This window comes from Haliaeetus albicilla, chromosome 22, assembly GCF_947461875.1.
Source record: "Haliaeetus albicilla chromosome 22, bHalAlb1.1, whole genome shotgun sequence".
Lineage (NCBI taxonomy): Eukaryota > Metazoa > Chordata > Aves > Accipitriformes > Accipitridae > Haliaeetus > Haliaeetus albicilla.
Genome location: NC_091504.1, coordinates 19,825,427 through 19,851,756, shown reverse-complemented (window position 1 = coordinate 19,851,756; position 26,330 = coordinate 19,825,427). Strand labels below are relative to the sequence as shown.

Here is a 26,330-nt window from a genome sequence, read left to right as displayed (position 1 = left end):
CAAATGTGTATGAGTCCAGATTTCAAAATTGGAGTTGTGGGTTACCTGGAGAAAATATTTCAGCATTAGGTCTACATTTCCCCCTGAAGTTTAGCACTACTGCTCCAAATACTTTTTTTGAAACAAGAGATGCACGTGGAGGATCTTGGGTTGCAGCAGTGGCCCAGAGACATTTCTGTTTTCAGGCTGAAGGTGCGTGTTCTTTGTGAAGTAGCTGGGCTCCAAAACAGCTCTGCTGTAGCTCAGTGGCTCTGTGAAATGTGGTTTCCAGTGAGCTTACACATGTTATTCAGAATACTGTAATTCCCATACTGACTTTGGTTTTGATCCTCCTAGCATAGCAGTTTGTTGGAGTCCGTAGATTGTTTTCCTTTTATTTACAGTAATTCCTCCAAACTGTTACTGAAAAACTTGGATAAAGCTGGCAGTGTAGTGTGTGTGTTTTGTATATAGCATTCACTTTTGAGGTGTACCCAAATCCAGGTTTATTTTGTTGGTATTAATTTCTCATAGTTAAGAATGGTGAAGAAAAAATACACATTGTAATCATATGCAAGTCAGGTGATACTTTTTTTTTTTTCCTGTTGATTTTTCATGAAAGATGCAAATTTGAAGTGTCACCTTATTCTTTCTAGGACTTAGGGCTGTGCAGAGAGCACACTAAACTACATAAGCATAGTCAAACGATTGTTTTTGAAATTGCAGTAAAATTTCAGAAAGTATTTGTTCATTAACTGGTAGGTACTAACTTGACTTTTTAGCTTCCAGAACGGATGAAGTGTGCCCATGAGGCAATGCTAAACAGGTATGGCATCGGTTTGTTGCTGTACTTTCCACTGAAGTGGTGTGAATAGACGCATGATTGATAACCATGGCTCTGCTGGGGGGCAGGGAGGGAGTAAAATTATTTCTTGGCTGAGAGCCACCAGCAAACAGCTGGGTTTTGTCCTTTTTTTGAAGTTGCATTGGGTGGATGTACACAAGGTTATCTGGCTGTGCCCTCTGTGATTATTAGTAAAATAAAAGCAAATCAATGGCTGCACCAAAAGTTTAAGGAGTATTCAAACCACTCTTTACAAAGGTTTAAATTTTTCTGAGTTAGCAATCAGTGAGCAAGGAGTAACTGAAGTGAAGATAAACTCTTAACACAGCAGCGTTAAGACTCGCTTCCTGTTATTCAGTAACCTCCTCCCTGACAATGCAAGGTGTAGTAGAGCAGAGAGCTCCAAGGGAACTTACCCTCTAATGAGAAAAACTACATAAATAGAACCAGAAAAGCAAAAAGAGGAAAGCTATTTCTTATGCCTCCCATCTTTAAAAAGAAAAAATAAGCTTAGAGAAAGCTCCCATCTTCAAGATTATGTTCACATTTACAAACATTACATCATACTTTGACTGAAATCTGTATTAAGCCTCATTATTCAGTGGTATTTAGAGGGCCAGAACATTTATCATACTTTGAATCAGGAGCAAGTAGCACGTTACAATTCCAGAATGTGTTCAGAGAATCGTATCAGAAGGTACCCCCATTTTACAGGTAGAGAAACGTGGTTACTGAGAAATGTGTTCTTCAAAGTGGATGGAATAAATTGGAAGCCAGAGGAGAAATAGAGGTTAGAAAATCAAGGTTTCCCAACTCTGTATTCTTTATTCTGTTTAGACCATGCTGATTCCCATCTTGATAGCTGCAATTCTGCCTCCTCTGTGGAAACAGACAAAACTTAGTCTGAGGTATCTTAACAGCTATATGGTGTGGTTTTGGCAGCAGCTCACTGTGCTGTTATTGTCACAGTTAATGCGTTACTAAAAGCAAAGCAAGATATTGCTGTTGTGTGACCAGCTGTGTCTTTCCTTAAACAATAAAACAGTTTAGTTAATTTACTTAAATGATCACAGGGTGCAAGTCATGTGAGAACAATGGCAAACAGACTACTGTTTCGTTGTAGAAACGTTTCATAAAACTGCAAAAAATGGCGTTTAACGGACTGTGTTTGGGATGATGCATAATTTTACTATTATGTTTATTAGTGATTTATGGATTTATTTCATGGTGATTAGTATGTATTAGTATACAGGCTCTCAGTGGAAAAGGTTGATGTATGATAATGATGTTCTGGATAAGGCAGAGGCAGGAAAGGTAGAAGTTGCAGAATTTAAATAATTGTGAGATGCTGTGACAGTATTTAAGGATTGGCTGATAACACATACAATTCCACTAGCCATCTATAGTATGCTGTGGTGGGCAAAACTCTTGTTTACTTTTTAACACATCTTATTGTTCCTATGGCAAAATAAATATATCTAGTACTGAGTGACAGATGTTGTTATAAAGAAAGCAGATGTGAGCCACTTTTCTTCTGACCAAACCCAATAATTTCTCTTAATTGACCAATATTACTGATGTGTTTAGCAGAGTACAGATCCCTGACAGTAGGTTTCATTTGAAGGGAAGTCTCTTTCTCTCATATACATGTATGCCAGATGAGAGAAACTTCTCCGTCTTCCATAACAAACATCGTTCAATGCTTCTGGCTTGTGAGATGCTGAAACCATGGAGAATTCAGTCTTTTTATTCTCTGGCTTAAAGCAGATCCATCCAGTGAGGTATTACGGAGGTGGTGATTCTGTCTTGCTCACCTTCCTTCTGAATTATGGTGGTCAGTTGTTCAGCAGAGAGTCGCAACATTCAGTTGAGCGGAAAAGCTCTTGTTTGCTTGGGTGCAGCATCAAATAGCCACAGTCATCAAGGACAGAAACCAAAGGCTGCAGTAAGCTTGCAGTTAGTCTAAGGATTGGACTGGATTGCTCTGGGGTCATTATTATTGTTAGGGAGCTAATACTGCATGAGAAGCCTGAAGTCTGTTTTTTAGCCTATGCTGTTGTCTTCTGCTCTCAGTTAGGATATCTTTTCTTGCCTTTTTTATGTAATGCTATTAAGAAAACTGTCCCTGTGTAGTATGATAGGATTGTTTTGGAATATTAAATGGCTGTTATTGTCCATTCCCAGGTGTATTATGATGAAAAGCAATTGCTGTGTTACTGGAATTTTGAATTGTGAAATAATCTACAATTTTTTTCGAAGATCTTTCCCATAAACTACTGTGTATTTCCATCTTAATTCTTCCTCTAGTGTTGTTATATAACAAAAAACCCCAACTTGTGTGGGATATTAGCTACAGAGTTAGTCAAAGATTGCTTTGACTCTATTCAAGGGCTGAGCTTACATATTTGAAGCTTTTCTTGGTGGCATTTTAGCACCTTAAGGCTACTTGTATTAATGCAATAACTCAAAATTCCTGAAAAAAAATATTTTTTTTGAGAAGAGCATCTCTTCTAAGGCTTTTGTTACATTGATGTATAGTTGCTAGTCACTCTGTAAAATTGTTCTTGTGAAAGGTCTTGCTTTTAATTTTATACATGTTTAGTCTTTTTTTTGCTTGACAGCAAGCAAATTTGCATCCTTGATTAAACCACCATGGAAGATTAGGCCTTTGACATAAAAAAAAAGGGGGGGGGGGAAGCAGGGAAGTTGTACATAAACCCAAGAATTGCTAGCTTGAAGAAAGTTAAAGGAATTTTGTTTGAGGATGAATTTTAGAATAAAAAAACCTTGCATGTATTATATTCCCTGTATGTTTGGTTTTGGGAGTGTTTTTTGAGTGTTTTTTTTTAAATGGAATTCAGATGCTTGTGCTGATTTGTAAGGTACATGGAGCTATGTGAATTTGTAAAATTGGATAGTCTTACTGCCTTTCCTTGGAACTCTCTGCTTGGACAGGGTTAAAAAAGCACAAGTTGGAAATGTGTATACATAAGCACTGGTATTAATAATTACCTATGCCTCAGAGGCTGGTTGTAAATCAGCATTTCTTCCTTTTATTCTAGAACAGCCATGCTCTGTGCTGTGTGATTCCTGCCTTCACATCTCAGGGTTGCTTGCCCATGATTCGCTATTAGTGATTTTATACTGGCTTATTTGGGCACTGTTTGTAATGTAAGTTGTTTTATAAACCCCAGTATTTTATTATTATTACTACCCACTAATACTTCTATCAATCACAAAATAAATTCCTCAGTATGGGTAGATCATCTACATAACTCGGCTATGAGAGCTCAAAGATTGCCTGTATTTCCAAATAATACTCTACTTCTATTAAAGGGTGGAAAGAAGCTTTTCCTAATGGCAAGTTTTATAAGAGATCTGATCTCTGCATAGCAGTGCAGGTGCTGGAATGATTATTTAATTGCACATAGGCTGACCTGAAAAATTTCGGAAACTGCTGTATTAATTAAGTATGAAATCTATTTCATTGTGAACTAGTGAAACCATAACTTAATTAGAAAGAATTACAATGTTCTGGAGCTGAATAGGAATGGCACTTCCTTTGATCTTTGAGCATCTTGTCAACCACGATGACTACTAGTACCAGATGTTTTATAAAACAATACAAGAAACATATGCTTTTTTATAAGTATTTTTTTCTTGTGAATAATCAGACCTAATAGCACGGTTAAATATGATTCTGTGAGGTTTAAAACCAAAATTAACCATTGTTGAGATTTGTTTCTTGCAACAAAATTTCCTCTTACCTGCCTCATCCTCACAGCAGCAGTTTGTTGTAGAAGTTACAGCTTATTTTGTTTCTTCCTACAAATACTTGCAGCAATACCCTTACTGCCTGCAGACAGGACCAGCTAGTACAAATCTGTGTTTAACCAGAAACTGGGACTGATTTTTTTTTTTTTTCCCCCTAATGATTAACTTAAATCATTTAATTAGTTTTACTGATCTTGTTGCTTTTGGGAACTGCAAGAGTATTCTGCTAGTGACCACCAGATGGAGTTTCTAAAACAGCTTTGATAGCCTAATACCAGAATTAATTCCAAAATGATCTTTTAAAGGTTTTGGAGATGAGTTAAGAAATAGTTGTGGAAATTCTACCAGCTTCAAGATAAATTTTAGCTTAAATTTGCAAATGCTGTTGCTAAAATTAGGTTTTTCAATTCATTTTGTAATTGGTAATTGTATTGGGTTTGTGTGGCAAGGGTTTGGTAGCGGGGGGGCTACAGGAGGGGCTTCTGTGAGAAGCTGCTGGAAGCTTCCCCCATGTCTGACAGAGCCAATATCAGCCGGCTCTAAGACGGACCTGCTGCTGGCCAAGGCTGAGCCCATCAGCAACGGTGGTCGTGCCTCTGGGATAATGTATTTAAGAAGGGGGGGAAAAAATCCTGCACAACTGTAGCCAAAGAGAAGAGTGAGAATATGTGAGAGAAACAGCCCTGCAGACCCCCATGTCAGTGAAGGAGGAGGGGGAGGAGGTGCTCCAGGCGCCGGAGCAGATTCCCCTGCAGCCCAGGGAGGTCCACGGTGGAGCAGATCTCCACCTGCAGCCCGGGGAGGACCCCACGCCGGAGCAGGAGGATGCCCGAAGGAGGCTGTGACCCCGTGGGAAGCCCGCGCTGGAGCAGGCTGCTGGCAGGACCTGTGGCCCTGTGGAGAGAGGAGCCCACACTGGAGCAGGTTTTCTGGCAGGACTTGTGACCCCGTGGGGGACCCACGCTGGAGCAGTCTGTGCCTGAAGGACTGCAGCCCAGGGGAGGGACCCACGCTGGAGCAGCTCATGAAGAACTGCAGCCTGTGGGAAGGACCCACGTTGGAGAAGTTTGTGGAGGACTGTTTCCCACGGGAGGGACCCCACAGTGGAGCAGGGGAAAAGTGAGGAGTCCTGCCTCTGAAGAGGAAGGAGCGGCAGAGACAACGTGTGATGAACTGACCCCAACCCCCATTCCCCATCCCTCTGTGCTGCTGGGAGGAGGAGATAGAGAAAATTGGGAGTGAAGATGAGCCTGGGAAGAAGGGAGAGGTCGGGGGGGAGGTGTTTTTAAGATTTGGATTTATTTCTCATTATCCTACTCTCGTTTAATTTATTACTAATCAAATCAGTTTCCCCAAGTGGAGTCTGTTTTGCCCATGACAGCAATTGGTGAGTGATCTCTCCCTGTCCTTATCTCGACCCATGAGCCTTTCATTATATTTTCTCTCCCCTGTCCAGTTGAGGAGGGGGACTGGCAGAGCAACTTTGATAGGTACCTGGCATCCAACCAGGGTCAACCCACCAGAGTAATGCGTAGAACTTCCTATCGATATCAGTGAGATTTGTGATAAAACCACTTTAATTTAGGAGATTAATTCTGTGGTTTTGAAGGTTAACTTTATCCAGAGTTGAGCACTTTCTCTGCAATTTTATGGGAGAATTATTCCGACTGTTGGGCAGTATGCTTGCAGGTGCAGTTCCTGCAAGAGGTCTTTAATTGTAAATCTGTTTCTTTTCTTATTAGTCTTCTCTCCAGGTCTCTGAGTTGGGACTACTTATGCTGCTGCTTATTTATTTTTTTAATATAATGCATTATCAAGTACTTTTAAACTAGATAAAATGGATTCTCTTTCTGGTTACAAATTATTTGTTTTAAAGAACTTTCGGTAGGAAGTTTTTTTTTTAAATATAATTGTATATTTAATTCATAAATGGTATAATAAGAATCTGGTGTTTTAAAAATGTTTTACTGTCATGATTTGTAATAATACAAGAATTCTGCCTGCTGTAGACTGTGAATAATTTTGACCATTCTTGTGAATGTAATTAAAAGTGCCAGTTCTTTAGAAGGGAGGAATATAAGGAAATCACATGGACTTCCAAGGTAAGGACAGGACTTGGTGGGAAGAAAGTGGAATGACAAAGTAGATAATAGATCCTCTTCTCTCCTGATGGAAAAAGAATGTATTCAGCATATGTTAAAGTGTTCTGATATATACTGGAAAGCTAAAGGAAATGCAACAGAGGAAACGTTTCACACTTCAAATTTGTTGCCATGGCAGTCTGCACAACTGGTTTGTATGTTTAGGTTGCTTTCACTTGGAAAAAGCATTGTGTGAGATAGTTAAGAAATACCCAAGGTTTCACTTACTAAGAAACTGGAAAAATTAACCTTAGAGCGTATGTTTCAGATTCATCAGTGCATTGAGCACTTTACAGCTGCAGAAACTTAAGCAAAAGTCGGTATTTCTCAAAGTCCTCGGCTAACAGCAGAACTGAGAGCAGCACTTGGCCAGATTCTGCTTTTGTTTTCTCTCACCTGTCCTGTGCTGCTGCAGTAAAGCTCATGAGAAGTTCTCTAGCCTGAGCACTGTACTGCTTTCATTTTTAATGAGCAATGATAAATGAGGTTCTAGCTATGTACTTATCCATAGCACAAACCCAATTTAATTGAATCTTTGTTTTAAAAAAAAAAAAAAAAAAAGTGTCACTCCCCTTTGAGTTTTTTTCTGGTAGCAGTGTCATATTTTCTTGGCAACCTTGGGGCCTGTTTTCCCATTATATAATGATAGTTAAATGTGTATTTTCTGCGACTGCTCCGAAATGTGGTTGTCTTCAGTGAAATCTCTTTGTATTGAAGAAAAGGGCAGAGTCTGATGCCATGTTGGCCTGGTTTGTACTAGTGTAAACCAATTGACTTAGTTGTACCTGTTAACTTTTTTTACTTGCATTTATGTAGTTCACCCTTTGCAGACCTGTAGGCTTGTTAACTTCCTGCTTATTAACCAACTCTGTTCTCGTTAAGATCCTTCAAGTCTATGTTGTATGAAAGGGGTTTTACTAATCCAGATGAGAAACATAGCCTTGTTATGTATGATGGTTATATCTTAAAGCTTGGAGGAATGAAGCATCAGAAAATCACTACTCTCTTGTTTAGAGATGCTGGCTCTCCAATTAAAGTAATAGAAAATACTCTTTAAACCATTGTATGGAGGTAAGGGCATCTTGTCATTTACTAGGCTTTGACTAAATGATATAATTGCAACTTCCATTTTCACAGTTGCCATTTTCATTTATTTCTCACTGAAACTTAACACTCAGAAGTGCCTTGGACTATGTTTTTTTTCTTTAAGGAATTCACCAATAACCATTTTATACAGAGTTTGCTTTTACTTGCTGTCTTCCCAGACTTTACAGAAAATTTAAAGGGAACAAATTCATGATTTTAAAAGTATAGCCAGGAAAATATTTTCATATGTGTGGGGTAAACTAACTGATCCATGGCGAGTGATCTTTTGGTTATATGCAGTGGTTACGGCAGTAAATGTATTATGAGGCACATTATATTCTTAAGGCTAAATTTTCTTTGGGATGCCAAAGGTATGGGTTGTTATATTATGTTCTTCTGGGAAACAAGAGAAATTCTACAGGGAGCTGACTTCCGAGATCTCATTTGTGGCAGCACAAAGGAGAGGAAGTGACAAGGACGTGGCCGAAGTGCACATTAATCACCAGCCTTGTATTTCTGTAGTGCATTGTGTTACTTTATTCTATGCAGGATTCTTTATGCTGAAAAAGTTGGAGGGGATGTGCCTTTTTGCTTTCGTCTCGGCTAACTTCATGCTGATGAATAATGAGATTTTAATGATGTCAAAATTATGGCCTGGAAAATCTGATAACACGTCTCCTTTGACATCTAAGTCATGCAATTTGTTGTTTTGATTCAGTGAAGCAACACAGGTTTAATATGTTTTTATCAAGGCCAAAAAAAAAAAATCACACATCTTGCTGACCAGATACACTTTAACACTTTTTATTAAGAATTATTATGAGTCAATAGTTCCTTTGTGAAGCTTTGCAGAAAGTCCATTTCTATAGTATTTTGACATAATATTGGAGGCTACATCTCTTCATTTTAATAGAACCAGAAATTTTCTAGTGGTTGATCGCTTTCTTTCATTAACTGAAATTATGTCTTCAGAGACCAACTCGATTCTCAAATGGAAACTTTTGAAACAAGAACCTCTACTAGCTTAGTCAACAAGGACCTGTCTTGAGCTAGCTGTGTTACTAATTCAAGCAGAAGCAGAGCGCAACATTTTTTTTAGTTCATTGATTTGACTTAATTGGCAGTTCAGCAAGAGGCCTATAAGCCATAGATCAACTCAAATATTAAGTTTAATTTTGTGAGAAAATAACACTGTTAATAATGGCACTTAACTAGTGCTTACTTTCTAGTATACAGTATATACATACAGAAACATACAGTACACTTTACTGTTCAGAGGTTTACATTTAAATGATACACTTTAAGAAATAATTTAATAAATTCTTTGCAAATTCTTTTTACATCAGTAGGCTGATTTTTATCTTGCATATATACAGTATTTTATTCATATTTACTTAAATGCAAAATAGATAAGCCCCTATTTACAGTCATCAGAAACCTTCAGGTATTTGAAATGGAAGGGCCCCATTCTTGAGAACTTTGTATATTAAAGATTTGTTCATAAAAGTTCTTCCATATTTATGATGCCATGTATTTCATTAAGTATTTCACTGCACTTGCTCAGCTACCGTTCTTTACATAAATATTGGAAAGTTGTAGTTTTTTGGGATACTGCTTTTTAAGAGAGACCATGTGAGGGTGCTGCAATTAAGTTCAGAATTTCCTTAAGAGAACAGCAGTTAGGCAGCTCCGTGGCACAGTTTCTTTGAGGCAACTAATATATCAAATTAACTCCTAAAAGAAGTTGAGCGGATATCAGTCTTGTTCATTAAATTATGAAAGTTGTCTATATGATTGCCATCACATTATATTATCAGGGATACATCCACACATACTTTGCAATAAAAAAATTAGGAGAAAAAATAAAAATTGATATTTCAAGCGTAAATTATATAAAAACTTGTTCTTTCTCCATCTCTTAAACAGCAGCTTCCATTTTACTACATAAATCCATTTGTAATGTCAAATCATTGAGTAAGATTTGGGTCATCATAAAGGAGTCAAATGAAGTGAGTGGTGAACGGTACTGAGTGTACAAGACCAAGCATAGATGGAAACAGAGCAGCAGAAGGAAAATTAAATAAATAGCACAGAGAAGTGAAGAAGATAAAGAGAAATTATAACAGCCGTGACCTGAAACTGGGAGTTTAACATGGAGAGAAAGGAACAGAAATAAATGCAACAGTCCTGTTAGAAAGTATGATGTCTTAGGAGAAGGGGGAAATGGAAGTAAGAAAGCAATGTGGAAGTTAAAATTACACTTAATGCTGCCTGTTCAGCCACACTGTTCTGGCAGTATCCCAGTTCTGGAAGCCTCTACTTACACCAGATAAGCCAGTTCCTCCCTGCTGGAATTTTTCCTGCATAATGGGACAGAATTTCTTTAACAGATTTTACTTGAGAGATTTAATGTGGTGTATTAGGAAACCTAATTTTCCTCAGATGGGAAGAAGAGGAGCTTATTTGCTTGACAGCTGTAAGGAAGGATTTCTTTCTTAAGCACTTCTGTGTAGAAGTGAGTTTGAATGCTCAAGATGCATAGAAATCCACAGAACACCTCTCAAGGGGAAGAAAAACCAACCAAAGCAGCCAGTATCCTGTCAGCACAGAGGCACTATAAATTAGTGTGTGAATCGGACACAATGATAAAGAAAGGCTTCATTCCTTAACGTCGTTTTCATCAACAGGCTAAAACAATAAAGTAAATTGATGTAGTTGTGCTGGATAGTTTTTGTGTGGGGAAAGCGCCACAGAAATAGATGATTTACTGTATAGGGTTTAAGGGTTAAAAAAAAATCAATAAAATATGAAAAGCTATTAAAGAAGTAAAGATTAATGGAGAGTCTCCAACCAGGATGTTGATAACTTAGAGATGCTTGTATATGAAGAAGATAAGCAAAGATGGCTATGAGAAGAAATTACTTGAATAATATTGAAAAGAAGGGAAAAGATCGGAAAAGGCTATTTCTCACCTGCTTCCCACTTAGAACTTAAACATGTCTCTATGCTGACAAATTAGGACCAATTATCAGATGAGATCGTGCTATAAGCAAAGGAAAAGGTTTAATTCTGGTTTTGTTCCATGTTTTTTCTATACCAGAGGCTTGAAAAGCCACATTTTTTTAATAAAGTCATGTGGAATTTCAGTTATGACAGATTAAGCAACGAAATGATTCTGCTGTGTTGCAGGGCGAGTGACAAAGATGTCTTACTGCCTCAAAACCAGTGGGAGAATATGAGTTTAACTTCTACCCCCCTCCGTCACTAATAATGCAACAACAGCATAGGAACAGGCGGTTCTTGGGTCAACGTTCATAGTTTGCTGTTGTGGGTAACTGTTAATTTGCTTCCCGCAGCACATTTGTGTTTCTTACGTATTTCATACACTCGGTAAAATTTGGCAATCTGGATTGGATTTCTTCATCCCCACTGTGAAATACAGAAACTGTACTTTTACTGTGTATTCAAGAATCACATTGGGAGGCACTCTTATCTCTGAGAGGTCAGCAAGAAGCTGATGCTGACTGGGATTCCTATATAATACGCCCATTCTAAAACCTTGTATGTGTTGAGGGATCTCGTATGGCTTCCAAACCTCCAGTGATGCCCTAGGTTAAAGAGATTTTAATTTATTTGTTGCAAATATATCCCTTGAAAATACAAAATGTTAATCATAAACATATTTATTTTTAAGATACTTTTAAGATTACTCTCGTTACATGAACATAGGTGGACCATAATACTTAGCCAGACAATCTTTACTAGATAGATTTTGATTTAACTTTGTAAACCAGCGTCCTTCATTTTAATATGTGGAACAAACATCTCTCTGTTCCCTTAGAATTAGTTAATAAATATTTCTGAATTCTTGAAATGTTTTAGGATGCAAACAAAGTACTGGAAAAATAAACCATGTTTTTGTTAATTGTTATCTCTAGAAAAAATCAATTTAAACATTAAAACTTAGTTGAGCTTGTATGAGAAAATATTTTCTGGAAATGGTAAATTTAGGCTTTTTAGAGGGGATTCAGTGATGGAGAAAGACATTAAATAATTTATAATTAACATTTACTATTTGGACATGTATAATTGGATATTATGATCTTTAGTAAAGATCATCTGTATCATCTTCATTGAAAAAAGGTATTTACTTCATCAAGGATAGCACTATTACTTCTTTGTACAGAAAACAAGGCAATACCTTTTTCTATACAAGATACAAGGTGCTGTGTCTTCAGTCAAGACTTCAATAAACTGCTTAGTGATTTCTTCAGACAGGAATATTAGAGCAATGAAGACAGAGTTTATGCTTTGTAACTAATTCAGTGCACAGCAAGTATTAGATGTCACAGGTATTACAGCACATAGGCCAGAGTCTCACAAGGTTTCAGCGAACAATTAACTATTTGAAAATTAAGACTGTTTCATTTAACTGTAATGGAAACTCCTTCTAGCCTCTTGGTTGGGACTCTCACATTAATGACTCCACAGCAATATCACAGTCCCAGTACGAAGTATGCGAAGTACTGCAGTAACAGAGCACCAGAGTGTTCTTTCATACCTACGTCATAACTTGCTGTACTACTGTGCGTTCATGAGAACACCCTTGATTCCCACAGTGTATCTTTTTAAGCAAGCGTCGTAATTTGTTGGGAAAGTTTTTGTTAATATATCTGTAGAGCAGAGGCATTACAAAGCTGCTTGAGAAAGCCAAGAACTTTGATAAAATCTTGGTAAAATGTAATATTCGACTATAGTTTTCATCTGCAATTCTTCCTTGTGCATTAGTAAATGTGCTTACCAAAAGAATAACGTAATAGGGTGTCCATAACGTGAACTGCGTACAGACTGTGGCAATCAAAAGCCTGTGCACCGATGGATCTAATCGTCCAGTGTCTTGATCCAGCGGTGTAGCCTCTTTGCGTATTCGCAAGATTAATGTAAGTGCATACAGTACAGCGACAGCTGGTACAACATACCCGATAAAGACCATAATGGCATCTGCTGCTTCTTTGTTCTGCATCTTGGAACATTCAATTATTTTAGTGGATACATGATTGCAGACATAGAACAGGAGAGATGAAAAACTTGTAAGCATGGCACCACCCCATATGAATCCACAAACGTGTTTGGTGTTGTACACGCTTGACATATAAGTTCTAGGTAGAGCACGTTCAATGTAGTAGTCCAGACTGAGCAATGTAGTAGAGTACATGGTAACTAAAGATGAGACGTTGAACAAAATAAGTAAGGTAATATAAACTTCATTGTTGGAATTCCAGATGGCCCATTTCATATTGGCAAGACCTAGAAGGTACACCGGTGCCAGAGCGTTGATGATGAGACCAGCAATGGCAATGTTGACAAAGTAAACATCTGGCATAGTCATAGTAGCTTTGTTATAGAGATTAACTAGGACCAGCAAGCCATTGTAACAAAGGCCGATTGGGAAACATATAATGAGGTAGAGTAGGGAAAAGATGGAAAGCACAAGGTGGAAGTCATGGCAGAGGTGCTGGTCCTCGCTGTTCTCGGTACTGTTGTTTAAGGTTTCACAGCTCCACATAGTGATTTCAGCTTTTGTATCTTCTCCGCTGGTTACCAGCTCTTCTGCAGAGAGAGAAATAGTGAAAGTATTGTTGAAATATTATATTCTAAGTGAAATGCAATGTAGTATGAAGAAAACATTTTAAAGATAGAGATTACGTGCTTCACGTAACTAATCAATTTAAGGTCAGTGACTGAAGTGCCTTTTGGTCTTGTTAGTCTAGAAGAAAGTAATCTGTGATTCAAAATTTCATGGCACTAGTAAATGTTCTGAAGTTTTAATTTAAATTAAATTAGTAGCAAATGAGTTATTACAGGACACTCAACAGAAGTAAATAATAAACTGTGTATCTTTAAAATAAGAACCAATGTAATATACATGAAGATAAGTACGTTTTTAAAAATTATTAAACAATACCTTTTATATAGCTAATACTATGTAAGGGTAGCTGCTGAAGAATTGACAGATATAAGCTCAAGCACAAATCTTAGCGATAAGATGGAGAATAGAGTTCTCTAAGGTGTTAAATAAGCTCTTTTGGAAAGATAGTTTCTTAGGAGGCATGTCCAAGGCAGCAGGGTGGATGTATACTGGATCACTGATAAAATTGACAAAGACTAGAGGAAACTAGGAAATGAGGCGAAGGGGGTGTTTTTTATAGATCATTTTGTTCAGACTTCCAACCTATAACCATTTAGTTCTGAAAAAACAATGGACCTCTGTAGTACAGGGAACCTAATATCAGGGCAGCCTGACTTTCCAAAAAGGCAATAATTATCTATCATTTCCTCTCAAAATAGCTTGAATTCTTTAAAAAGTATGCTAATATCAGTAGTTATTGTCCAGCTATCTTTGCTTTATCGTCAGTAAAGAGATAACATTTTAAATGAAATCATGGAGCTTCAAAGCAATCATGAAAAGTCTCTTTCCAAAATGCAGAAATAAGAAGTAATCTCTGAAGTACAACTGAAAACATCCACAGCCTTAAAATCATGGTTATTATTCCTGGCAGGCCATTTTTAGGACAGTGTAGAATTTATGCAGCAGGTGATTTCCCATGTTACATGTACTCTGATACTGTCACATACTCAGCGTTGTATTGTGTGCTTCCCTTTTAGCACGTATAGGAAAGTGTAAGTACACCTACCTGCATTCTTTCCAGAGAGAGACAAGATTTAATCAAATCCACAATAAATATTGTGCAATTAAAATGAATGTTACTAGACAATATGCTATACTCCATGAACCATATAGCTAAATTATACAGTGTGGGTTTTGTAAGCATACGGATATGTGCTTGCATCTCTCTAGTGCTAATCCTTTGACACTTCAGCCATAGTACAGAATTTGTTCCAGAATTGTGTCAACTTCCATTGCCACTGTTTTGTGCACATTTTCTTCTCAATACCATAGCCCGTGCCAGAAAACAGGTTGAAAATACAGTAATTTTAGCTGGCCAAACAAATTTTTATTCCACTGTCATATTTTGGATTTCCTCAGAGAAGTGCCTTCTGTGGCAGCAGCACAAGATGCAGTTCTGTTGTTTTCAAACCTTTCTTTCACCTTTGTGGAAAAACTTACTTTTTGTTTTCTCAAATCAGTTCTTTAGCTACAGTATTGCATATGAGTAGAAAGTATAGTATCTTTATGTTGTCCTTCAATCCTCATACTATTTTTGAGCACTGAAAACAACCCAGTTTCTTTTCAGGAAGCATCTGTTGTTTTAAGTTTTTAAGAAAGAAAAAGAAGAGCTATTTTGCACAGTTGAAGGCAACCGAAATCACATCTCATTGAACTGTTATGACTTGATTCGACCAAAGCAGCCGACTGGAACCAGATATTGCAAATGCATGCATTACGGTGAGTGCAAGGGTGACTAAGCACAGGCATGGATACAATCACGTAATTCCATTATGTAGGTTTATCCTTAAGCATGTAGCTTTGATTACTCCAGACTGAATTACATCAGCCGCAGAATACTTGCCTGTATATTGTCTCAGAAGATCAACAGTCTTTGCTACCATGCTTTATATTTTAGAGAGCAGGGGGATGTCTGGTTTCAGGAGTGTTTTTAGTAATTACCTCTTTTTTTTGTTTACATCCTCTAACTGCAGTGAAATACGGCAATTCTGTTTTAATGATGGAAATGGCAGGTAATTCATTGTGTTCAATAGTCATCTTATGAAATTACAAAACTTACAAACACATCTCATGAAATTACAAAACTTACCTCCGAAACGAGCAGAACTAAAATCCGAAGAAATTCTGCTGATGACTTCTAAACGACCAGGTGAGGTGGCTTTGCCACTCGCGTAGAAAGGACCCATTTTTAATCGTCACTTACCTGTGAAGGCACTGAACCTGTCTGCTGTGCCCTACAGGCCCGGCTCAGCATTTCTCACCGGGCCGCGTCTTTTGCCATTTTAAAGGAAGTTTTGTCTCCTTTAGCAGACCGTGCCTGCCCAAGCCCTCCCGATGCTTCGGATGCGGATCTCTTGCTCTCGATCGATCTCAACCCACCCCTTCCCCAGCCCGACGCCTCGCCGTCCCCGGCTCCCTCCCGTTGCGCAAGCGAACGCCGCAGCCCTCCCGTCTTCCGTGCCCTGCCTCAGCCCTCCCTCACGCCTCCCCTCCCCGGCTCCTCTCCCCTTTTTACGCTTGCACCGCACCGAAAACCGAGCTCGGACCGCGAAGCGCCGCCGGGCGGAGCGCCCTGCCCGCCGCCGCTCTCCCCCCGCCGCCGTTCCCACGGCCCCCGCGGCGCTGCCCAGCCGCTTACCTCCGAGTCACGTTTCCCGCGGCTCCCCGGGCGTTCGCTACGCGGCGATTCCGCGGCAGGCAGCCGGCTGCCGAGCCCCGGCTGGGTTCCCTTGGAAAGCATGGTGATGGCCCCTCGGCAGCGCCCGGGCAGCGCGCTGCTCGGCCGGCCGGCCTGCCTGCCGCGCTGCACTTGTTTTTCCCCTGGAACTTACTCACGAGTTTCTGCTTGGCTTGGCAGGCGGCAGGCCCCTCCCTTTCCCTGTTTACAGCCAGTTTCCAGAAGTGAGAGGCTGTGCTCGGAGGGGAGCGAGCGCTCGGAGCCGGCTGGGTTTAGGCTCTGCGGTTCAGATTTACTCTTTCGAATATAGGGGTTTGTTATGGTATCGTCAGCCCGGCTGGGCTTCTCCAGGGACGCTGGAGAGGCCGCTCCGTTCCCTGCGAGCGCAATCAGCGGCTCTCGTTGAAGAGCGTGGCTGTATTTTTAACCTGGGATGAGAATGCGTAGCTTTGAGGTTTCGTTTTTGCAGGCCCTACATCCTAAACAACCGGTGTTTAAAAATCATCGTGCTGCGAAGCGCGCAGGTGCTTCTGCCGCTTGCGAAGGTGAGCCAGCTTGTAATACAAGCGAGGAGAAGAGTTTCCTTTAATTTGGAGATTGTTTGGGTGCTCTGAAAGGGCGTTACGACGTGAGCCTCGTTTGGGGATGGTATTATGGATTCCATTCTGTTGCCTTTTTTGAAAAGTTGAAAAGACGATTGTTCTAAAGGGTATTTGCGTGTCACTGGCAATTAAGGGATGTGAGCGTCTATATTCTCGACGCCTTTAAAATGGATCATTTCTTGAAAGATTTTTTTGAACTGTAGGTTGATCATTTATCCCATACTGAATTTTGTACTGTGGTTGGTCTGTTTTTTGCATGGAAACTCCTCAGACTAATGAACTGAAGTTACTACCTTCAAAATATGTTTTTAACTGATCGTCAACCAAAACCGAGAGCTGCCTTACTTTTTCAAAATAATTTGTCTTCTATTTAGAGATTCTGAAGCTTTATTCCGTAGCAAATAAGCACCAATGAAAAATCCCTCAATTAAAAATTTAGCAGGTGTTTACGGAATAAATACCAGAGAAGCACTAAAAATGGTTACTCAGTTTGTGTTGAGTTTCTCTATCTGACTGCAGTTTGTTTTTTTTAGGCAAGGTCTGTGCTTCTAGCTTTGTATTTAACAATTCATTATGGATACTGTAAAACCCCTGCAACTCCTAGATGGCAGAAAATTCCTATGTTCCCATTTGATACATAGTCTGCAGACAGAATTGCATAGGTGCTATGGATAAATCTGTGTTACAAACTGTGGCATCAAGTCTTTGCTGCCTCAAAACTGCAGAAGGACTTTAATCATCATGAGTTCATTGCAGAAGTAGCAATGTAGGAAAGGTGGTAGCAGTAGAGGTACTTTTAGAGTTCTGATACTTGGCTGAAAGCCAATTTCATTACATGTCATAAAAGTTGGAAGTGGTTTTATTTAGACAAAAAATTTGCATGAAGTGCTTAAGAAAAACTCCTTCCAACACTGTAGAAAAAGTTAAGAGCACTTGGTGGTAAAGATTATTTTAGAAAAGATGCATAAAATGAACTTTAATTAATGAGAAAAAACGAAGTGCTGCTTAGTTGTATTACAGAGTCCATAGCTGCAGTCTGGTTTTTTCAGACATTTTCATTCACAATGCAGCACTAAGTTGCAGAGCAGGTTGGTTAACAGTTTCAAGCATGACCATTCTATGAGCTGATTATTTTATTTGACTTTAAAAAAACCCAAACCTTTATCCAGCTGCACCCCTATCTCTTTTTTTGTTTAGACAATAAATGATTTGTCTACTTGCTCTCCTGTCATCTATATGTGAAAGAGGTCTTATCTAGATTATCTGACCTCTGAATATGTGTTTTCACAAGCTGCAATACCATTATAAACCACGCATAGCTAATAAAGCTGTTGCCAACAAGGCAAGTCTCTAAACAGGCCTAAGAATCCTACCTTCATCAGGTGTTCTACAGTTTCCACAGATCTCTTAATTCCTAGAGAGACTGAAACCCGAGGATACTTACTGCGTAGGGGAAGGCTGAGCGCTACATAGAGTTTTGCTGGACTGCACAGGTTTGTTTCAGATCAAGACAGAGAAAACCAAAAAGCTTGGCCAGGAGTGTTGCATATATGCATAAACCACGACTTAGTAGATTGTCAGCTACTCGTCAGAGTTTGAAAGGTGCTTTTTGAAAGTGTCATGCAAAATATTACTTATGGATTATTTCTTAAAACTTTAAATAATGGATGATTGGTATTTCTGGAAAACAGCATACCTGCAATTAGTTGTACCTCAAGGGGAACACACTCTGAACTCTCAAGTATGAGAAAATGAAGTGTCGCACTGCTCTTACCTCTCAGTCTGGGTAACATGACATTTTTTTAGGCTTACTAGCTTATATACATACCATAGGGATTAACCGAAGACTTGTTGGCTGGATATACAGAGAACTAGATTGCCCAGGTTGCATGTGAGGGGAAAAAAATGCAGCAGTGCAGGCAAATAGGTTTCAGAATATACTTTCCTTATGCAGTTAGTTGCTGAGTTGCTGCTGTTTATAATGTAATGATACAGCTCAGATAAAATGCTTTTAACATCAGTGGAGAAGAAAATCCTGCTTGATACTGGGTGCTGGGCTGAAAAACAGGCCCCTTCCAACCCTATCATTTATGTCTTTGTGGTGCAATCATTGACCAGTTTGGCAGGCGGTATGTTTATAATTGATATCAGTTCCATTTTATAATGTAGTTAATTCAGTACAATATAATGTGAAAGAAGCCATGACTAAATAACAAGAGTAATTGATATAAAATAGCATTGACTATAACCCTGTCTTGGATGTTTAATTTTAACGTGCAAATAAAAAAGCAAGAGGAGGTCAGTTGGAAGAGGGGTATTTTTTTCTTTCTACAGTAGCACTGTCTGTCCCTGGTCCCATGAGAGGGAGCAAGGCGTTTGCCACCCCTGGTGAGTGACCTCATGGGAAGAGCAGGTGCCCACCCTCCTGGTCTCACTGGTTTTACCCTCCTCATTAGGCTCAGGTTTGGGTTTTCTAAACCCATTCCCTCTGGAGTATGAACTTGCTTTAGTAGCAGCATAACATTAATTAAAAAACTTTAAAAAACCCCTTTGACTCATACCACCCAACTATTGCCTACTCCTGCTTAATTCTGCACAGTTGTGAGTGCTGCGAGCCTGCTTCCAGTTTTATAGCTTATTGCCTCCCCTTGGTCCAAGTCCAGTGTTATTCCTGTCCAGACATAAATGCTTACATAAATTTCCCCATTTTTTTAAAAAACTTTTTTCCACATCTGCCTGGCCCTTGTTTTTTCTTTATCTCTCCCTGATGACTCTATTACAGTTAATGCTGCGCCCCCATCATCATTTGCTCATATGACACATACGTGATATCATATCAGACGTATCACAGGGTTTCCAAGTATGGCATTCTTTCCCTTCTTACTTCTCTGTTACTTTCCCGTGGGACATCTCGGGCTGTTCTTAGGCATGTTGAGTCAACAATATAAACTGAATTTTCAAGAACTAATAAGGGTGTATTTGTTACAAGTGGAATGAGTACAGGGATACTCATGGTTCTGAAATCAGTTTTCGCATTTTGCTTTGGTCATCCTTTGAGGCTGCTCACTCTCTGCTTTTCCAGAAATTCTGAATATATGTTGTCTTCAGAGCACTTCAAAACTTAGCTCCTTCCTGTGGGCCTCTCTCTCACTTGCTAGGTGACTTTTTTTATTGTTCCACAGATGTTGGCAACCACTTGTCACTTGTTTATTCTTCCATTCTGTAAGCACTACCTTTGTGGTGAGTCACCCGTATAGCAGCTACCTGGTCATTCAAATCCCACTTGTGCCATGATAATCTGCTTACTGCCCCTGCCCTCTTAGCAACCTACTAAATAGATGCAATTTTTTTTGTTCCTGTTTTAACCTTTTGTTTACATCACAATCACTATTATTATTATTCTAATAATTTTCCATATAATATAAAACTATTAACAATGTCAGATGCACACTTTGTTTCTATTTAGATTGTTCATCTCTTTGGGAATCTGAGTTTGTGTAAGGCCATGTCAGAAGTAAGTCTCTGCAAATTGCTGTCACAAATCAGTAAACATCAACAAATGAGTTCAGATTCTCCTTTGGTTTGGAAGAAAGAGAGAAAAACTTGATTTTAGGTTATGGCAACTGTTTTTCACGATGCTCATTCTGTGTATATTAGGTTAGAACTGAAGAAATTTCTTCAGTCTTCACAGTTCATAGAAGATGGCTCAAAACAACATGTGTGAAACAGATAACTGGATTTGCTTTGTTTTCTCCCCCCCCCCCCCCCTCAATTTTTAAGCAGCTTAAACCTTATGAGAAGAGATAATACACTCCAATAAAGACAGACAAAAAAGATCAACTACTCTGGAAACCAAAATAAAAACTGCCCCAGTGTGTTTTTAAGAGACTGTTATATCTGTTAAAAAGTGGTGGTGTGGTAGTGGTCTGGCAGGTTGTAATAACCAAGTGCTGTGGGGTAGAAGAGGCAAATTAAATTCCTGCAAAATGGGGAGACTAAGTTCTGTAGAGAGGAGATAGTCCGGCATTAAGGCCCCTAAAGATCTGTGTGGAAGGAGTCCCATGTTCAGACACAGATGCTATCTGCCACTCCAGATAAATCCTTCTCCTTTTATGCTGTTTATTTCTTTGTAATAGAGCCTCTGCAGGAGTTGGGTTGCCGATGGCTGTGCCCTCCTCAGCTGCTCAGGAGCAGCTGCACTGGGGGCTCTGCACGGGTTAACTCTATAAACTCGATCATGTTTTGTTAACTTCTCTCAGTGTCCCAGTATCAGATGAGAGTGACTGGTCTCCTGCTCCACCTCTTCCTGACTTAGCTTTATCACTGAATTCCAAAAGAGCCTCTATATGGAAAACCTGACATATCTTTTCTTTTTTAACATTTATGCACAGCGAGAAAGGATTCACCAGAGAGTGAACGGTGCAGCTTTTAATACATCGTAGGTGTGTTGTGGTTTAAGATTTCATTGCTGCAAAAAGTGAAATATCTTATTTTTGTGCAGTTCTAAAGATAGGGTATTCCATCAGGCAGAATGAATTTATGCAGCGGTTACCTTTATTTGTCTACAAGCCTTAGCTGACTGGGTTTCTGAAATGAGATACAGTTTTGAGATACCCAAATATCCACTAGGTAATACTCTTCTTAAAAAAAGGAGTTATATGCAAAATAAACCCCCTGTAATTTTCCTAGTGTTCGTATTCATTTCCAGTAACTTACGAGTGTATTAAATAACAGGAATAATTAGAATGAATGTAATATTAGAAAATAGGCTTCATAAGATGCTTGGAGTTCTGGATTTTGTAAAGTTGACTAATTGGAATACAAGAAGTGACAGCTTTTAAGCATCAGCAGAGCAGACAGTGCCGTTCAGAGTGGTGAATACGAACAGCCCATTAGCACTACTGCGGTTCCTGGTCCATGTTTTCAGAGCACTTGGAAGCTGATTTTGATGCAGCTATTCTACTTTAAAACTAAGTGGCAACAAACTTAAATAAAATTCAGTATCAGGATGATTGAAAGTTGCTATATATATTCAGTTTTTTAACTGATTCGGTGAAAAAAATATTTAAAAAAATTTAACCTGTGGCAGAATTTCCACTATGCTTATAACTGGTGAGCCACAGTAACCAAAAGACTTAATTAAAACATGCAGTTTCAGCTTCTTGGAGAGCACACAAGCCCATTAACTGTAGCAAATATTTTCATTCAATTTAAAACTGAATGTAAGTTGTGGTTTCTCTTCATATGAAATATTTCAACTCAATGGATCTCACAAGGATTACACACACCTTCAGAAAGCATTCCTACTATCATGATGTCGATGTTCAGAGTAGCTGGGACTTAGTAGATTTATACACTAGATACACTTTGTCCCGCTGTTTGTAATGAAAGTATTTAGTTCATTTTTTCCTGACTTAAGGAACTGAATACACTAGGTGGGTGATTTCATTAAAGGATCGACCTTATATGATAATCATCAATGTTTAACTACAGGGTCTCTTTCCTCCCAGTATCTACAGACACTTAAACTGTAGAACAAGTCAGTTAAGACTGGTTTTGGGGAAAAAATGTTTATGAAACTTATACGTTCCTTTTTTTATGTAAAGATCTTCAGATCATGGAGGCAAATTCAAAATTTTCTGCTGAGGCCGCCTAAATATTTGAGAAAATCTAAAATTACAGGACAGGGTTTTTTTGTAAATTTCTTTGTTTAGCTAATATTTTTGTTTAGATCATAGGTGCAAACAGATCATTTGTACCTCTTACTAGATGGCAAGTGGCTAGATCTCTGCATTTCCAGCATTTTGGAGTTGCTCAGGTTCCAGGTAAGGAAGGTATATGAACTGAACATTGTGCTTCTGGTCCACGTAAATCAGCATCACTCCAGTAAAGAAGACGAATTCTTGCCAATCAAAATTAATGGCAATTATCCCTATTCTAGATATCGCAGCCTGACTTTATCCCAGGGACGGAGCATCAAAGGTACACTGACTCTGATGGAATCACTCTCTAAATGAGTTGGCTCGTTGCGTTGGCAGGGTGGAAACAGCAGCTCTTATCTTAACCCGCTGTTTGTTAGCTTCACCCATGCTTAGGACTTGTGACAGGGAACGTTGCTGAAACTTGGCAGTGTGAAAGCATTCCCCACAGATATTTTGCTGCCAACTGCAAAGACTGACAGGAGGCACAGATGGTAGTTTTCCTGGAAACTAAAATGTAATGCCATTTCCTATTAGAAACATTGGTGAAAGCTGACCCGGTGACTTATCAACAAGCCATCATGCTGACCACGTAGGAAACTCTTGTGAAACAGACTCAGGCTGCAGGGACCAGGTTTCCAGTAAATGCAAAAATACCAACATAGTTCTTTCTCAGATAACATTTATAAGAATGAGTATAAAACTGGTTTGAGTTTAGAGTTTGAAGGGGAAAATTGGCCCTCAGCAGAGTTGCGCTAAGGCTGAAATGACTTCAAAATTTGTCACATCCGTTGAAGATAAACAGGTATCTTTCTGATAACTTTTCACAAGTCTGAAACATCTTGTTCTTGATACTCTTGTGGCTTTTAATTTCTATTGCTTGGTGAAGGAAATATCATTTTCTAGCTGCCTCTTGGATGAACTTACATATTTACTGATTGCATCTTATTCCATTTATAATGTCTGAATAAAATATTTTAATTTTACATTCTAGGAGGGCTAATATAATATTAATTCTGATCTAAGGGTGGCTATTATTAGACTGTAAGATTTGGAGTAGGAATTTTCATTTACCAGGGGCTTGAAATTAAGAGGCTTCTTACTGATATGGATGGGTTCCGATTTTTCCATCTACTGCTTGTCATGTGCCACTCCCACTCCACTTTATCAGTGACAGGGTTTTTTTACCCCTTATTCATCAAAATTTTCTGCCAATAATCTTGATTTCTTACAAGGCTCCCCATTGCACCTGTATGTATGGAATGACCCTTCCATCAAACTTGAAAAAGCCAGTAATAACCTTTAGCACTTTCTGTTCTAGGATGCTGGCAAAGAGTGTGACAGGTTTAAGTATTTGATGATTTGATTTGAGTCCTTGGCCATACTTTCACAGGTGTGTGGGGGGATGCTTCCTTAGATATTCTTAACAGGTGGTGTTTTTTCCAGCCCACTATGAGGCTGGGCAAATGTTTCCAAGGGCAAAAAAACCCAAAAGTAATTTTGGGGGAAGAAATGTGGAAAGGAGTCTGGGACCTCTATAAACCAGGACTCTCTAAACCTGAAGTCTCCCATTACAAAAACATCTGTGAAGTTATACCCTGAGTACACTACCTGTAGCCACCTGTTACGCACATTCTGTCCAATCCACAGTATTTTGGGAAGCCATGGTTAGGATTTGTACAAATTCCTGGGACTACAGCCAAATAAATGACATTGAAATAAATACTAGTGCTTACTAATTGCAGTGTATTGACTCACATGCCATACAGCAATTACTGTGTTGGTTTTTTTTTTTAATTTGAACAGATTCTTTTTTAAAGATTTCTTAGTGTCCTTGGTATGTACACACATGTTTAAAAATCTTGCACACCACAGCAAGAAAGCATGATTATGTAGCAGATTTTGTTACTGCAGGAGCTGTATAGAGCCTTGATATATAAAATAAATTTATAATCTGCTTCCTCCTGTGCTAATGGGTGGAAACCTGAGGAGTAATTAGTTTGTCACAGAGCCAGCTTCTTAGTAATGATTGATAAATGGTTGTTTTTACATAGCCCACACAGACACAGAGTGCATACCAACAGTAAACCGCAGTTTGTAGGGAGGTCACTGGAGCCTACTAGCCTATCTTCACTTAAATGAGCCTTACATGTTTTAGCTGTTGTGGAAAATATGCAGAGTATTCTGATAAACTCTTATCTGATGTTCAGATCCTGCACGCAGAAGTTCAAATGAATCATTCTGATGTGCAGATCACAAACATAGACGTTCACATGAATCACTTTGTCCAGACATTTGATTAACTTTTTTTCATCCTTTCAGAATCAGTCCAACTTATGTTGAAATCCATGGGATGCTGCTTTGACTTAAATGAAGGGGCCAGTCAAGTACTTGAAGGATGTGATGCTGGCACGAGAAATAGGGTGCTGCCTTTTTACGCTGCTTTAATATTTATATTAAAAGGGCATAGAGTGCACCTGACAGAGCCCTAAAGGAAAGTAGGTCTTTTGCTAAGTAGAGTAGAAAACAGATTTGCAAGTATCATGGTGATTAGCGTAGTTAAAAATGCTTATGGAGGCTGAAAAGGACAGCAGTCATTCTGCTTATTCAAAGCTTCTGCTGAAAGCAGTTAGGAAATTTTTGGTGCTTTGAAGTTTGCCTTTGGCTTACCTTCTTTTATAATATAAATGAAAATGCAGCTTAATTGTGATTAATTAGTTAATTAGTTACTGCTGTGTCTTTTAGCTGCTTTGCAGTAATATTTCACAGTATGGTTTGCTGTGTGTTTTATTATTATGCTATGAATAGAAGATTCATAAGTGTCTCAGTTTGAGAACTTTTTTGCTTTATTAAAGACTAATTAGATTAACTTTTGATCAATTCCTCTGCTATACTTTGGCTATACTGTTATACTTCTAGATTTAATATACAGAAAAACTGACATTTCATCTATTCAGAGCAATTAATAAAAAACTTAAAAGCACATACTTAGTACGTAAAGATACAGTAAATGACAAATCCAGCCTAATGTGCAAGAGCATAAAAATTGATATGCATAAGAAAAAGCCTACTGTAACTTTCCTTTGGACAACCAGAAAAAAGTAGGAGCATGACAAATTTAAACAATGACATTTTTCCTAAAGAACTGTTATCTAAAAACTGAACATTGGTTTCTAACAATGGCACTATTCATTTTCACTGATTCAGGGTTTATATGCATTAATGTAAATTGTTTCTAGGCTCTTAAAAACCAAACACAATCTAAAAGGTGAACTTCTTAAAATCTCACCTGGTAGGCAGTGCCTTGTTGTTCCTTGATGGTTGGCAGAAACATTTTGCCCATCAAGTCAGACCCTTTTCAAAGTGAGCTCAGCAGAAACTCCAATATCTCATCTCTCTAGTAGGAGGAAATAACGGGAGAGCTTAGAAAAAGACCGCTGATGCCGCTGTGCTGCCCTCGGTAGCGGCACCGAACTTTGTGTATACACGTGACTTCCCCTGCACATAGATGCACATAATCCTTTAAGCTTCAGCTGCACGCTGGTATTGGCGCAGAGGGCTGTTGCAAAAACAGGGGGCCTGATCCTGTCGTAAGGACTATTCTGCGTACCACGTTCGTAATTGTGAAAGGGATTTTTAGGGGTCGATTTTTGGAAAGGACAAACTGAAAGGACATTACTGTGGTTCGAGAACAGTTCAACCTTTGGTATAGTTACGTAACAGCAGACAAATAGTGGCTGCTTCGAACAGAGAGAGCTTTTTGGTATGAAAAAAAAAGAATTGTTACTATAGGAGTACTATTCTGCAAAGCTGTGCATGTTAACAGAGTAATAAACTCA

The 26,330-nt window shown here is 38.8% G+C and overlaps 2 protein-coding genes across 10 annotated transcripts in view; one reads left to right on the top strand and one right to left on the bottom strand.

The window, feature by feature from the left end:
* The window catches only part of C22H7orf50 (chromosome 22 C7orf50 homolog), a 133,186-nt gene that overhangs the window by 35,376 nt on the left and 71,480 nt on the right, over positions 1-26,330 (top strand). The window contains exon 1 of one of the 6 annotated variants that reach the window (XM_069810227.1): positions 22,359-23,296. The exons of the other annotated variants lie outside the window; for them this stretch is intronic. Coding sequence (XP_069666328.1) covers positions 23,258-23,296 — 39 coding nt within the window. The 5' untranslated portion in view covers positions 22,359-23,257. Of the gene's footprint in view, positions 1-22,358; positions 23,297-26,330 lie in introns of those variants that run through there. 6 annotated transcript variants of the gene reach the window in all.
* Positions 8,613-26,330, bottom strand: part of GPR146 (G protein-coupled receptor 146) — a 55,670-nt gene continuing 37,952 nt past the window's right edge. Inside the window, exons 3-5 of one of the 4 annotated variants that reach the window (XM_069810219.1) lie at positions 25,781-25,888; positions 16,152-16,618; positions 8,613-13,434 (exon numbers count right to left, since the gene is read on the bottom strand). In XM_069810219.1, coding sequence (XP_069666320.1) covers positions 12,386-13,390 — 1,005 coding nt within the window. In that variant the 5' untranslated portion in view covers positions 13,391-13,434; positions 16,152-16,618; positions 25,781-25,888 and the 3' untranslated portion in view covers positions 8,613-12,385. Of the gene's footprint in view, positions 13,435-15,716; positions 15,900-16,151; positions 16,619-25,780; positions 25,889-26,330 lie in introns of those variants that run through there. The other 3 variants (XM_069810218.1, XM_009919350.2, XM_069810220.1) reach the window with 3 other exon arrangements.